General features: G+C 67.9%; 1 protein-coding gene across 5 annotated transcripts in view; it reads right to left on the bottom strand.

The window, feature by feature from the left end:
* Nucleotides 1-5,075: 5,075 nt before the first annotated feature.
* The window catches only part of BRF1 (BRF1 RNA polymerase III transcription initiation factor subunit), a 63,136-nt gene continuing 53,364 nt past the window's right edge, over nt 5,076-14,847 (bottom strand). For all 5 annotated transcript variants that reach the window (XM_040256795.1, XM_040256796.1, XM_040256798.1 and 2 more), the window contains 8 exons: nt 12,491-12,760; nt 11,384-11,445; nt 10,853-10,934; nt 10,725-10,780; nt 10,071-10,384; nt 8,730-8,781; nt 8,366-8,537; nt 5,076-8,058 (listed from right to left, as the gene is read on the bottom strand). In XM_040256795.1, coding sequence (XP_040112729.1) covers nt 8,021-8,058; nt 8,366-8,537; nt 8,730-8,781; nt 10,071-10,384; nt 10,725-10,780; nt 10,853-10,934; nt 11,384-11,445; nt 12,491-12,760 — 1,046 coding nt within the window. In that variant the 3' untranslated portion in view covers nt 5,076-8,020. The remainder of the gene's footprint in view (nt 8,059-8,365; nt 8,538-8,729; nt 8,782-10,070; nt 10,385-10,724; nt 10,781-10,852; nt 10,935-11,383; nt 11,446-12,490; nt 12,761-14,847) is intronic.

Below are 14,847 nucleotides of genomic sequence, written 5' to 3'. Positions count from 1 at the left end.
GACCAGAGGAGAAGCACAGGCCTGCGAGGGGCCCCCCTCTGCCCAAGGGTCGTCGTCCTCCTCCCCCGCCCCTCCTGCAGCCCTATGGGATCTGATCTCATGAGCACAGCTCCCATCAGCCTTCCCCGGGAGCGGCTATTCTGACTATTCTGACTCGTCCGTCCTCCCTGCAGACGGGCACACGGAGACCCAGAGGAAACGGCCGAGCTGAGACCAGCCTCGCCCCTGGTCTGGCTTGGAGCCCCCGGCCCAGGACCTAGGGTGGCCCCGGGCAGGTGGCCGTCACCTCTGACCCCGGGCCAGGGTGGCCTCGGCGTCTGGGCCTCAGCTCAGAGCGTTTCCTGCCTGCCCGCCCCAGCCCAGCCCCGCAGGAAGTCGCCGCCTCCTGAACAAAGGGGCCGGCGGACAATGGCCATTGAATTGGGCCGGGGCGCTCGCGCACGGACAGGCCACCAGCTGCCCGCACTGATAAGACCGCTCCGCGGACTCCACGGGCCCCTGGACCCCAAGCGCGGCCAGCGGCCGGGCGGCCCAAGGGGAGTCAACTCGAGGCGGCCCCGCCCCCATAGGCTCCTCCCCACCTGGCCCCGCCCCGCGGGCGGGCGGCCAATGAGGAGCCAAGCCTGGGCCGGCCCGCCCCCAGCAGGCTCCTCCCCCACCTGGCCCTGCCCCTGCGGACACGCCCGCTGGACCTGTCGAGATCCGCAGAAGCCGCGCTTGGGGAAGTGTCCCCTCAGAAGGCGGAGGAAGTTAGAGCCTCGTGCGTTTCCTGCGCCTACTGGAAAAGTCGGGGAGGGCGGCCCTGGCTCTCTGCGAGGGTCACGCGCGGCTCGCTGTGCTCCAAGGGTGGAGCTGGCAGCCTGGTCCTCACGCCTGCCTGGGGCAGTCCTCCCGAGGCGCCTGGACACGTGGTGAACACGGTCAGCTCTGTATACAGAGGCTCAGCGCCGAGAGCCAGCTCCAAGAGAGAGCGGCGGGGCTGAGGTCAGCAGTCATCCCTGAGCTGGTTCTGCAGGGCCCAGGTGACCCAGGTCACCACCCCTGGTCTGGGAGGCTCTGAATGTGGCAGGGGTTGTCTGCGTCTGGGAAGGCATCGCCTGGAGCCTGCCGGGAGGACAGGACTGAGAGGGGCAAGACCTACAGGTCTGGGAGAACAGAGACAGGCTCCTTCTTCCTGGTGGGATGACATAGCCCACTTCCCGGCCTGGCATGTGCCAGGCAGGGCAGGGGTCTGGGGAGCTCAGGCCTACAGCAGCCCTGTTCTGTCTGCCCAGCCATGATGGTGGCAGTGGCTGTGGATAAGGTGACAGTTGGCGCGTTTGCACGTTGACTCTGCCAAGGTGCCAGGGGTGTGGTTGGGTGGGCAGAGATGGTGATCAGGGTGGTGGTGGGCCAGCAGCTTGTGGCCATGGGCAGAGCCACATGGTGGAGTGCTGGGGCTGCGATCACTGGGGGTGGTGCTATAAGGCAGCCCACATAGCTCCAGGTGCCTCAGTGAGGCTGCCCAGACTGCCACTCAGTGGCCTGGGGTCATGCCCTCCAAGGAGCCAGATGGTCCCTGCCAACTCCTCTAGCCCGTCTTGCTCACGTGCTGTGAGCACCTCATCTCCTGAGTAACTGAGGTAACCGTGGTCACTGGGTGGGTATACACACCTGACCTTCAGGTGGACACAGCCGGACCCTCTCGGGGACTCATGCCCACCCTGGCCTACCTGCCGTATTTTCCTCCACCCCATGCTGGCCCTGGCTGTGTCCTGACCTGACCACCTCCTCCATTTCACCCTTTGATCCGAAGCCTCTGAACTGTGGCCACCCTCCAGCCAGAGGCCACCTGGGACCCCGTGCCCACCTCGATGCCCCACTGCGGTCTCCGCAAGCATGGCCAGGTTCTCACGGGTTACATGGTGTTCGGGAGCCGTCCAGGCTGGGCCACAGACCCACAGCCTGCGTGAGCAGCCGCCCGCCCAGCCTCTGCCCAGCAGCAAGCCCGCTGCTCTGAATGCAGGAAGTGGGAGGCCCGGTGGCTTCTGACTCCCGCCCTTTATCAGCCCACGATGCTTCCTGCGGTCCATGCAGCCTGGACCCGCGGCGCCGGGACACCAGGTCGTCAGTGACTCATTGAGAGCCTGCCCTGGGGACACCCAGGCCCATGCCCCCCGACTCCTGCAAAAGTGAACTGCTGCCCTCAGCCCAGCCCACACCTGGCTGGCAGGGCCACTCTGAGCCCCCGTCCCCGGGCCACCCACCGGCATCTCCCCATCTTTTAGTCTGTCCCCCCCTCCCCCATCCACAACCAGAAGGGCTGAGGTGCCCCCACCTCTTTGTGGCCCCCAGTTCCCAGTGCCTATAGCTAATAAGGTGGGCAGCCAGGGCTGCAGGGCCCACGGGGCTGACCACGAGCTCTGGCCACAAGCTTGCTCCCTCCTGCAGGCCCTGCTGTCCCCCAGCCCCAAGGAGCACCACCGCCACCACCTCTCCTGGTGCAGTCACCCAGCCCCAGGTTGGCAGCCCACCTTCCTCCTCTGGTCTGTGTGCACCCCTCTTCCTCCAGGAAGTCTTCTGGACCAACCCCTACACCTCTCCCACCCTGGGGCCTCCCGGGGGATGCCTCCACTCCACAGAACGTCTCTGACCTTTACTGGGCCCCCCGGCCCCCCCCCCCCCCCCCCGCTGCAGGAACCCAGACTCTGCCGCTCACGGGCAGACCCCTCTTCCCTCACCCCAGTGCACTCCTTGCCCAGTGAGCCTGGGGACACCGTGCGGGTCAGGACAGGAACTGAAGTGGGAGGGGGATGGGGCAGATAGGGCACTGGGAGGCTCACCTTGGTCTGCACTCGCAGGGCACCCGCTGGGCCCGATGTAAATGCTAAAGGAACCACCAGCTGTTGGGGTGGGCCCTTCCCAAACAAGTGCGGACCCCTCCCTGGAGCCAGGCCCTTGTGGCACTGACCCTCACACACGCACAAGTGTGCACACACGGGCACACACCCTGCAGGAGGGTCCTCATGGCACACATCAGCCGTCCACTCAGGCCCACCCTGTAGGGCCGCCTGCAGGCTGGCCAAGCAGAACCCCCCGCCACGTGCCATGCCTTGTGGGTAGAAGTGGGAGCTCGGCTCAGGGTGTGCCCCCGTGTGCACGGCGCTCCTCCGCACGCTGTGGCCCGGCCCGTGACCACCACGTCACCTCCCCGAGATTCACATTTCCCGGCTGGGTCAGTGACCGTCGTCGGGAAAGTCTGTCTCTGCCCAGGGCCAGGCTGGGGTCCACCAACCGGAGGGAGGGGCTGAGTGCCATCCAGACTGGTGAGCTCAGCGCCCAGCACGCAGGCCGCCTCCCCGTCGCTGCAGGCCCTCCCGCTCAGCCCTGCCCGGCGCCCCGCCCCCCGTGGTCCCCTCGCCTCTGCCCTGCACAGCGGCTCTGCTCACGCCCAGCCCACCCCTGCTGCCACATCTGCCCTCAGCATGGGGGGCTGCTCCCCCCGGATTGTCCCCGTCCCCACGGCCAGCTGCAGACCCTCAGAGCTTCGGCGAGGTCTGCTAAGTAAACCCATGAACCGATGAACGGGGACTGTTTTCCAGAGCCCTGTGTGTGGCTAGAAGGGACACCCGGTAGGGGGTGTGTGGGGAGGGAAAGCCAGAGGCGCAAGCCCCCCGGGAGGTCTGTCCGGGACCCCAGCCGCCTGCCTTCAGGTCCTGCAGGTGTGGCCCCCACTGACCCAAGCCCTCCTGCCCCAGGGCATCCCCTCTGCCACTGGCTCGGCTCCACAGCGGCTGAGGCTGGCAGCAGGGCCCACGGCAGCCAGGCCCCTGCTGAGCCCTGCACGGGCATTTTCCCAGGCCCCACTGAGGCGGGCACCCGGCAGACGATGGCTGTATTCACTGTGGCCTCTGGGTGGGGGAAGCAATTACTCAGCCTGCCCAGGGTGAAGGGACCTCGTAGCCAAGGAAAGGATGGTCCCCACGCTGTCTAGCAGGGTGGCGCTGCCTCCAGCCATCCAGGCCTCTGGGGCTCAGCCGAGTGCGTGGCCTCTGCAGTTGCCCGTGACGTGTGGCAGCCCACCTGCCCGCCGCCTGCCCCACCACGGCCTTCCACTGGCCTCGCCCGGGCCGAGGCGGCGGTGACGCCCGGGTCCCACCATTCTGGCCCCCTGCCCTCCTGGGACCCAGGTGGACCATTGTGATGGCTTCCTGAACTAGGCTCCTCTCGCGGCAGGAAGGCCAGACCGCCTCGCCTCTGCCGCCGCCCACAGGCCCTGGGAAGGGCCCGGGCGGTCAGGGCCTGAGGCCCGCAGCCTTGGAGCCCGAACCTCAGACCCCACCCCTTGCCAGCCTGGCTGGGGTCCAGGCCTCCCCAGGGACCAGCCGGCCCTCCAGGCACGTAGGCCAGGACAACGCGGGTAGGCGCCAACCAGCCGGGGCAGCTGCCGCCTGCCCGCGCGACCCTGACTCGAGAGCCCCCGCGCCCAGGAGGTAATGCCCTGTCGGTGGCCCCAGCCGGCCAGTGTGCGCGTGCAGGGAGCCGGCTGTCCTGCCGATGTGGCCACAGGGAACCGAGCGAGTGTCAGGAGGACCCCTGGGCGGGGCAGATGGCCCAGAACCCAAGGCCGTGAGGCAGACAGCCACCCCCGCTGTGGGTCAGGCAGGCAGGAGCCGCCCGGAGCCCCGCAGGCCCTGCTGGTCCTGGAGCGCCCCCTGCTGCCCGGGGCTAGCCCTGCAGTGCGGCAGCAGCGGGGGCTCCCTGAAGGCACAGGTGTCTGGGCTGAGGGTCCGGACTCAGGGGCTTCACTGGGCCCTGAGGCTGAGACAAGGGGTGGCTGGAGCCCCGGCACCGGGGCCTGGGGTGACACTCGGGCCCACGGCCGGGCACGGGCCGCTTTCTGTCCACACTGATCCCCACGGTCTTGCTGGGCAAGGGGGTCCTCAGCCCAGGAGAACAGGGTGGGTGTGTGGAGGACGGCGAGCCTGGGGCGCCCACGCCGGTGGGGGTGGCACCAAGCGGGGGCGCCGGGGGCAGAGCCATCCTGGCCCACCAGCCACTGGACGGTGTCAGACAACAGAGACCCTGAACAGGGCTCGCGCCTTCAAAGGCAGCCTTTATTGTGCAGGGAGCAGTGTCCCCAGGGTCTGTGCTGGACCCCACCTGGGGCCTGGGAGGCGGAAGCAGGACACTGGCCTGGCAGCCTGAGGGCGGCCGGGGGTAGGTGGCCGTGGGGCTGGGCCCCTCGAGGTGGGGTGGGCAAGTCCACCCCCCCGCCGTGACCCGGGGCCTTCAGGGCAGCCCCAACCTGGGGACCGGAAATGTCCTCGCCCTCCTGGGGCCCACCTCAGCCCAGGAGGGACAGGACCCCTCTCTCGGTCCCAGACTCGCGGCCCTCACTCGGCCAGCGCTCCAGCCCGCCAAGAACAGATGGAGGGCCAGGGTGTGGAGACAGCAGAGGGGTTCGGGGAGGGCGAGCGCTGGATGGAAGGAGGGCATTGGCCTGGGGTGGCAAGATGGGGAGGGTTGGTCTGCACCTCGCCCAGCGCTGAGCCGTGGGAGCAGCGTTTGTGGGGCTGCCAGTGGGCGGGGCACAGTGGGTGCTCAGGCTGGGCTCTACCAGAAGGAGTGTCAGGGACCCTGGTTCTCAGGGGCCCCCCAGAAGCTGCCCCTCCCTCAGAGAGACTCCCCCCAGTGCCCGCAGGGGCCGTGGCGACAGAAGGCAGCCACCAGCCCTACTGCCTGTCTGGAGGCACGATGGTGGAAGCCAGGAGAGCGTGGGGAGCCGCTGGGAGGGGGGCAGGTATGCAGGCCGGGCCCCGGGCAAGCTGGCTCGGGATGGGGCTCCCTGCCACCCGTGGGCACCAGGGGCATCTCGGGCCTGCTCCTCCTTCTTGGGGGGCCCGAGGCAGCGAGTGGCACGACACCGTGGCCCAGTCAGTCCTGCCAGGAAGGGCGCCCATGGTCCCGGCTCCGTGGCCCAGAGGGGTGGGAAGGGCACGAGGTCAGGGAGCGCGGTGTGGGCCGGGTGCCAGCAGGTGCCACATCCTCCGCAGACTCATCGCAAGGGTGCCCAAGGCACCGTCAGGCCTCGGGCCCCAGAGCTCAGCCCCGCTGGGGGTAGACCTGGGTCTCGTCAGAGCCTGGGACCCGGCGCCCTGATGGTGGCCCCGGGGAAGAGCAGCACTGGCATGTATGTGCCCAGGTGGGCTACGCGGGTGTGCAGGCCCTGCAGGCCTCTCCCGGCCGGCCCTCCTCCCCACCAGGCCGCTGGGGGACAAGCTAGGAAAGTGAGACGGGGGAGAGCAGGACACCCTGGAGGAGCAGGCAGGGGACCTGGGGCCCTGGCCTCACGCTGGAGGAGGGGCAGGGCACACGGCGGGGACGGGCCACCCTGGGCCCCGGGGGACGCAGGCCACCTCCCCTAGCCGCTCCAGCGCCATGTGGAGCCTGGTGGCCAGTCGCGTGCCCTGCTCGGGCAAGCGCCCACAGAAGACCCTGCTGATGTCAACCTGAGTGGGTGCGGCTGAGGGCCCAGCCTCCGCACCCCGTGCCCAGCCCGGCGGCTGCCCCCCGTGTTCTCCTCCCCAGACGTGCTCGGCTGCTCCCCCGCCCCCGGCTCAGCAGCCTCTCCTCTTCAGGCAGGCCTGACCATCTACCTCGTGCCCTGCAGGGCCATCAGTCTCTCCTCTGTGAAGGGAGCTCCAGGGCCGGGGCCTGCAGGCTGGCCTCCCGTCCACCTCCCGGGGAAGCGTCCAGCCAGACCTCTGTGTCTAGAACACGCACACGCAGCCCGGGGGCTCCCCACAGCCGCCAGCTCCTCCCCCACCCGGAGGCTCCCGGGCTCCGGCCCAGCTCAGCACCTGCTCCCCGTGCGGGGTGGGGCGGGGGCCCCCGACCACGAGGCCCCTCTAAGAGCCTCTGCAGGGGCCCAGGGGCTTCCTGTGAGTTTGGGCGTGTCACGGGTTCCCCAGCTAACAACCGGGTGCCTTTGGAGCCTGGAGGCCCAGCACCCCCGCCTAAGCTCGCTCCACCAGGGCCAGACAGAGCCGCACGCCACACACTCAGTGAGCTTTGGCTCCAGCAGCCATCTCTGTGTTTCACCAGTCAGCCTTCCACTCCAGCCTACCAGGTGCCCTGGGGTCCCGGCTGAGGGGCACAGCGAGGGCCTCGACATCCCCCGGTGAGCCGTGATGCCCTCTGGGGTGGATGCCACGAGGCCTGCCCACCCGGGGTGGGGGGCTGAGCCCCCGGGGGCAGGCTGCTATGGCTCTGCCACCATGAGGGGCGGGTGGCCGAGGCTGGCCTGGAGGAGCGGAAGCCTCTGTGGACCCCTTGTGGACGCCCCCTGCGCAGCCATGCCCAAGGCCAGGGCGAGGGCTCTGGGCCTTCCAGCAGCAAGGCTGGCCCAGGAGGTTCCAAGTGTTGCCAACAGAGGGCCTCTGCTGGCCACGCCTCCAAGGACAGGGACCCAGGTGCAGCTCGGGAGGGAGGCGGCCAGACAGCTGTGCGTGCGCCTGGCGAGAGGTGCTGCCGCCCTGCGGGGCCAGGCAGACCGTGGGCTCCTCCGTGCACGTCTGTGGGGTCCCCGGGCCCGGGCAAGCAGGGAGGGCCCAGCTGGGCGTCAGCTGGATGCAAAGTGCTTCTCTCAGATGCGGCAAAGAGGTGAGGGGCGCAGGCTCCCGGCCCCAGGGCAGAGCAGGGTCCAGACCCCGCTGGGCCTCCATGAGCCTGGACACGTGGCTGGGCCTCCCTGGCCCGCAGTTTCTCTCCATAGGACGTGGTAGAGGCACCAGCAAGGGTTCCTGGGCCACGAGACCCCGCTCTGCTGAGAAACAGACACACTCCTCACGTTGCTTAGATCAGGATCCCGACAGCGAGGGCCATGAGGTCACGGGCGGCTGTGTGCGAGGGCCGCCAGGCAGCGGGGCGCCCGTCTCATCACCGAGCCTTGCTGCTCAGCGGGGGCTCACCCAAGGCCGTCAGACCCTTGGGAGCCAGTGGCAGGGCCACCAGCGGACGTGCCGGACGTGAGATCACCTCAGTAACCGTCGTCATCATCCCCGTCACAGCCGTAATCTGCAGAGCGCGAGGCAGTAACCACGGGGGGTGAGGCCGCCGCCCCCTGCCGCCCCAGAAGCGGTGCCCCCAAAGTGCCCCCCACAGCCCCACTGCCAGCCCTGCGGGCCCTGCCCCCACCGGCGGCCCTCAGGAGAGGGGCAGGATCGGACCTTTCTCAGCTGGCCAGGCGGCCCGGAGGCCCACCCTCAACCCCCGTGCACAGCAAGCAGGGGCCAGTCAGCTCCTTCCACAAAACCCACACGGCTGACTAACAATGCCGGCGAGAGCCCGCACCCCCCCAGAGCGCCCGCCCGCCCGCACGCACCGTTGGCGCCCATCATCCGCAGGGCGCTGACACAGGGCTCCCCGTCCTCCTCCTCCGCGTCCTCCTCCTCCGCGTCCTCCTCCGCGTGGTACGACACAGGCCCGCTCTCCACCACGACCGCCGCAGGCCCGACACGCTCGGCCTCCAGGGAGCGGGCGCTCGGGAGTGAGGCCTGCAGGCGAGGCGAGGGGCTGGGCAGGCGCGGGCAGGCTCTGGGCCGCCGGGGGAGGGCCGCCCCACTGCTGGACCTCGGCTCCCAGGGCCCGGCCCCTCTGCCTGGGTGGGCGCGCCCTCCAGACACCGTGCGGGCACCCTCTTCCCCAAGGACCCCAGTCCCGGCCCCGCCCCGCCCCCTGTGACACACCTCTCCAAGTGCCACCTTCTTCGCCGGCTGCGTCGACACCAACGGCCTCAACCTGGAACAGCGCACAGTGAGGCAGCCTCAGCGCAGGCCGCGCCTCCGCCCAGGAGGACTTGGCCCGGAGAGGCCTGCCTCTGACCGCACCTGGCGGTGTGTGGAGGCCAGGGACATTGCTCCTGTCCCCAGGGGCCCAAGTGCTGGCCTCTCACCCCTGGAGCATCCCACAGCTGCCTCCTGCACCCAGGCCTGGCCGCCCTCCACCCACCCTGACCCCGCGGGCTTGGCAGGTCGCTGGACAGGTGGGCTGCCCTCTCGGCCTGCTCACGTCCACGCAGGGCACAGCAGGGAGCGGCTGAGACCCTCAGGCCACAGCCACCGTCGTCCTGCCTGCACTGCGCTGGACACACCCACGATGGACCCCGAAAGAGCCTCCAGCGGTGGACACCCGATAGTGGGGGTCTCCGGCTAGGCCGCGGGCAGCCTGCCCTATCAGCAGCAGGGGCTCAGGGCTCTCACGGGGGCCCTGGCTCCCCGTGGTCCTGGCCAGCGGCCTGGAGGGGTAGGCGGCAGGCGAAGGCACGGCTGTACCCAGGCTGAGTCAGTCCCTCCCGCAGGGCAGCTCTCCAAGGGAATGGTGTGCGGGGCTTGGGCAGCAGTGACCCCAGGACAGGCAGAGCAGCCCGGAGTCCCGGAGCCAAGAGGCGGGAGCCAGCGGCACACTGCTTGGCAAGGGCCGCCCCACAGGCAGGGCGTGCCAGCGGAGTTGGGGGAAGGCCAAGGGGGCAGGTCTGTGTCTCAGGCCCCCTCTCGACGCGCCCCACAGCCATTCCCACGCTGCCCCCGGGCGGCTAGGCTTCTGAGCAGAGCCCGCAAGCACCGGGGACACAGAGCGGGGGTGGGGTCCGCCCCACAGAGCCCAGCACTGCCCGCCTCCCAGGAGCGGCCAGGCGGGGGCTCGCCGACCAGTCTCGGGCCTAACAGGAGCCCAGGGGGCGGGCATGCAGAGCTGCCCGGACCTGTCCACGCAGGGCGGCCCACCGGCCCCAACGAGGAGGGCCCCACAGCCGCGCTGCCGTCTTCCCCCGGCCCCGCTGGCCCCGTCAGTGGTCTCCTCTCCGAGGGTGGGGTGGTGCGGGGACTTCCAGGAGCCCTTGGGTGGGGAACAGGCCTGGCCCCCCCTCCCGTTTCTTCAGCCAGGATTGTCTATGATGCCGCGGGCCCCGTCCGAGGCTGGAGCCCCACTCAGCTCCCCACCAGGGCAGCAGGAGCTCCGGACATGGACGCTGGTTTCTGGCACGTGGGTGGTGAGCGACCCCAGCCCGCCAGGCCCATCTGGCACGGTACCTCTTGCCCACGCTCGTCGAGGGGTCAGGCCGGCTTCTCCTGGAGGGCGTCTTCCGTCGGGACAGCCTCCGGGCACTGGCCCGCTCCGGGGGCCGGGTGGCTTCCGCCTGGGGGTCCGTGGCCTCCCCGGGCGGGAGGCCGTGCTCCTGGGGCGGGGGGCCGTCCTCCGCGGGGGGGCCGCCCCCTGCGTCCAGGCCCCGCAGCACGCTGTAGTTGATCTTGCTGGAGATCTTTTTCTGCTCCAGCATCTTCTCAATGGCCTCCCCGGCCGTGCTGGCCTGGATCGGCTCCCGGCGCTTGCAGGACTTCTTGGGCTTGAGGGAAACACAGAAGTTATGCTGACTGTGGGCCTTGGTTCTGTGAACCGGCCAGGTGCCAGTCAGGACATAGGGGGCACCAGCCGGACTCCTGGGAAGGAGCCTCACGGCGTCAGGGCTGGCTGGGGCCTCTCATCCTCCCCAGAGAGATGGACCCCTGGGCGGCCGGCGCTGCCCTCTGCCAACGGCCCACCGGGCAGCCCCCAGCCGTCCTGCGCCTCAAGCAGGACTGCCCAGCAAGGGGCGGCCGTCTGCAGGGGGCGAGGGGCTGACAGCACAGCCCTGAGGCGAGGGCACAGCGGCCCCTGGGGGCAGGCGGGGGCGGGGGGTCACTCACCTTGTGCTCCTTGTATATACCCAGCTCCCTCTCTTTCGCGATCCTCGCTTCTTTCTCTGAAAGACCGAGAGCGGGGTCAGCGAGGCCTGTGTCCTGGGGAACCTGGGCGGGCACAGGCAGCCACTCACCCTTCTGCTCCCGCAGGTACTCGGCATTCTCCCGCATCCACAGCTCAGCCTTCACGCGGGCTTCCGCCTCGTTCAGGATGTACTGGGGCAGAGCACGGGGTCACTCAGAGGGCGTGCCCAGAGCTCGGCCACAAGCATGCCAGTCAGGAAGCAGGCCTCCAACCCGAGAAGGAAGGTGTGTGGAGTCCGGGCTGAAGGCTCGCCATACCCCGCCCTCCCCAGACCAGCCTGGCGGCTGCACCCTCCCCAGCAGCTCGCAGCCCCCAGGCACAGGAGCCAGGCCAGCCAGACTGCAGGCTCGACAGTCCCAGAGAAGGAGCTGCCCTGACGGCCGCGATGCCAGCTGAGGAACCGGCAGTGGCTGCAGGCCCGCGGCGACAGATCAGGGAAAGGCTCCCCGCTGCCGCGGGCGGGCGCTGCCAGGCAGCGGACTCAGAGCCACCAGCACGGCAGGCCTGGGGCCCGGGGGCCCCGCGAGCCCCCCAGGGGTGCAGCCCAGCCCTGGGGGCCCCGCGAGCAGGCAGCGCCTACCCGGTCGATCTCGAGGTCGTCAATGCCGCTCAGGTCCAGCTCCCCGTCCCCGCAGGCGTCCTCTGGAGGGGAGCACAGGCTGGACTCAGGCTCGGCCTCCCGTGAAAAGGCACACAGCTCACCCGGGCTGGCTGAGGGCCTGGGGCAGGGCCATCCCCCCACGCTGCTCCCAGGGGCTCGCGGAGGAAGCAACTCTGACCTGCAGGAAACCCTGTCCTCACGCTCCTTACGGAGGGGCTTCTCAACAACGTTCCTCGGACGGGGCCCCAGGGAGCCTCCCCAGCCACGCTGAGGACCCACCAGACCTGAGGACCGCCCTCCCGCCCCGGCTGGGCCAGTGGTGCCCTCCGTGTGGCCCAGAAACGGGGGCACCCTCCTGTCGGCTGCCTGCCCCATCACCACTTGCAGCAGGGGCCCTGCTCTCAGCTCCAGCCAGGACGGCCTCTTTCTGTCCCTGGGTCCCCGTGTGAGCCCTCTGCCCGGTGCCCTCGCACAGCAGCCCCGGGGGTGCGGCCTGCTCGTGCCCAGCAGGGGGGCCAGGTCTGTCAGGCCCCCGTCCACTCCCAGGGCAGGGGCACCCACAGGGCACAGCGGGGGCGTCGAGCAGCGTCCCGCTCACAAAGTCTCCTCACACAGAGGCCGAGCCCTCGGTGCCCAGGGAGGAGATGAGGCCACGCTGGCATGAGACGCGAGGGAACCGGACCTGCCTTCCTCGTGGGGAGGGCCCCGTGCGCACTGGAGCCCAGCAAGCAGTGCCCATCTGTTCAGCGGAGAGGCTGCCTTCGGCCGACACCTCCCCACCAGGCTGCCGCAGGGGACAGGCAGGGGTGCCAGGCTGCCCCTGTGGCCCCTGTGACACGTGGCTTTGGCTTCCTGCGCTGAGGGGCAGGAAGGAGACGGGCCACAGCAACCACAGCGAGGGCCTGGGCCAGTGCAGGAGGGCCGCAGAGACACTGCAAGTGCTCTGGACACCCAGCTGTCAGCACAGCCCCTCCCGAACCCGCCCTCACACGAGGTTGCCCCTCAGCGGCTCCCACGGCAGAGGGTGAGGGGCCCGACGACCCAGATGGGAACGCCCCTGTCCACCCCCCAACCCCCGGCACTCACTGGGCTCGTGGCTCGGGGAGGAGATGCATTCTCGGATGGAGTCCGAGATGCCCAGGCTGGCAGCCGTGGGCAGAGGCCCGAGCAGGGACTCCAGCGCCGGGGGCCTCCTGCCCTCCTCGGGGCCCCCCGCCGGCTCCGAGCCGCCAGGGACGCCGCCTCCAAGCAGCTCCCGGTAGAAGTCCTTGTTCAGGTGGCTGGCCGCGGCCTCCAGCTCCTCGTCCTCGGTGTCCTCCTCCCCAAACAAGCTGGACGTGGAGTCCTCGACGGAGCCTAGGGCACAAGTGCACACGCCCCGTCAGGCAGGCAGGAGGCTGGAGCGCCCGCCCGGGGAAGAGCGCTTCCACGCGGCTGCACACAGGGCGCCCACACCACGCACGCGACGTGAGAGCCGCGACGCCGCCCACACCACGCACGCGACGTGAGAGCCGCGACGCGAGAGCCGACTCAGAACACGAGCCTGACAGCTGCGAGTGTAAACGCTCCTGAGAAAAGGTGGGAAATGGGAAGAGACGCTGACTCCAGCGTCGAAGAATCAGATTCCATCAAAGATGAGAGCTCTGCTTTCAAAGACACTGTTTAGGAAGACAGAAAGGCAAGCTGCAGACCCGTCGCAAAGCACGTGTCTGACAAGGACTTGCCTCTAGAATGTGTAAACAACTCTGAAAACAGCTCCGTCACAGCCGGGCGAACAACGTGAGCAGAACCCAGCAGAGACGTCACGGGCGGGCGGGCACGGGCACGCCGCCCGCCACGACAGGCGCCCGCAGCCACGGCCAGAGCGCCAGGGCGGCACCACGCGCCTGGAGCTGCCGTGTCGGGAAGCAGCTTCTGAACCACCCGACCACGTCTCCCCGACCCAGCAACGCTGCTCCCCCACACTTACCCTCGAGAAAAGGAAGCAAAGACTGGCACGAATGTTCACAGTGGTTTACACGCAACAGTCCAAGACTGCAAATAACCCAGGTCCTCTGACTGTGTGGATCGCAACAAACTGTGGGAAACTCTTAAAGAGATGGGAATACCAGACCACCTGACCTGCTTCCTGAGAAATCTGTATGCAGGTCAGGAAACAACAGCTCAAACTGGACATGGATCAACAGACTGGTTCCAAATAGGAAGAGGAGTACATCAAGGCTGTATATTGTCACCCTGCTTATTTAACTTCTATGCAGAGTACATCATGAGAAACGCTGGACTGGAAGAATCACAAGCTGGAATCAAGATTGCTGGGAGAAATATCAATAACCTAAGATATGCAGATGACACCACCCTTATGGCAGAAAGTGAAGAGGAGCTAAAAAGCCTCTTGGTGAAAGTGAAAGAGGAGAGTGAAAAAGTTGGTTTAAAGCTCAACATTCAGAAAACTTAAGATCATGGCATCTGGTCCCATCACTTCATGGCAAACAGATAGTGTCAGACTTTATTTTGGGGGCTTGAAAATCACTGCAGATGGTGACTGCAGCCATGAAATTAAAAGACACTTACTCCTTGGAAGAAAAATTATGACCAACCTAGACAACATATTAAAAAGCAGAGACATCAGTTTGCCAGCAGAGGTCTGCCTAGTCAAGGCTATGGTTTTTCCAGGAGTCATGTATGGATGTGAGAGTTGGATCATAAAGAAAGCTAAGAGCTGAAGAATTGATGCTTCTGAACTGTGGTGTTGGAGAAGCTTGAGAGTCCTTTGGACTTGAAGGAGATCCAACCAGTCCATCCTAAAGGAAATCAGTCCTGAATATTCATTGGAAGGACTGATGCTGAAGCTGAAACTCCAATACTTTGGCCCCTTGTTGCAAATAACCAACTCATTTGAAAAGACCCTGATGCTGGGAAAGATTGAAGGCAGGAGGAGAAGGGGACGACAGAGGATGAGGTAGTTGGATGGCATCACCGACTCAGTGGACATGAGTTTGGGTGGGCTCGGGAGTGGCTGGTGATGGACAGGGAGGCCTGGCGCGCTGCAACCCATGGGGTCGAAAAGAGTCGGACAGGACTGAGCACCTGAGCTGAGTGACTCCCACTCGGGACCGGACACTCGGGGCCCCTGCTCCAGAGAGGACTGGCAGGTGGCGGGCTGCTCAGAGCGACACCGCTGAGCGAAACAGCCAGAGGAGAAGCGATCTCTCTCACAGAAAATTCTGGACACAGCTGACTTCCAGCGGCAGGAGGCAGCTGCCTGCCGGCCTGGGTGCCCGCGCTGACACCACCGGTGTCGTAGCAGCCCGCGGGGGCCGGCAGAGCTAGGACACTGGCCACCCGCGCAGCCTGCTGTGGGGCCCAGAGCTCAGGGCCCGCACACGCGCAGCGCGCAGCCTGCTGTGGGGCCCAGAGCTCAGGGCCCGCACACGCGCAGCGCG

This window comes from Oryx dammah, unplaced genomic scaffold (genome assembly GCF_014754425.2).
Source record: "Oryx dammah isolate SB20612 unplaced genomic scaffold, SCBI_Odam_1.1 HiC_scaffold_16, whole genome shotgun sequence".
NCBI classification, from domain to species: Eukaryota; Metazoa; Chordata; class Mammalia; order Artiodactyla; family Bovidae; genus Oryx; species Oryx dammah.
The sequence above is the reverse complement of the archived record's forward strand: the minus strand, read 5'-3'. Positions and strand labels throughout refer to the sequence as shown.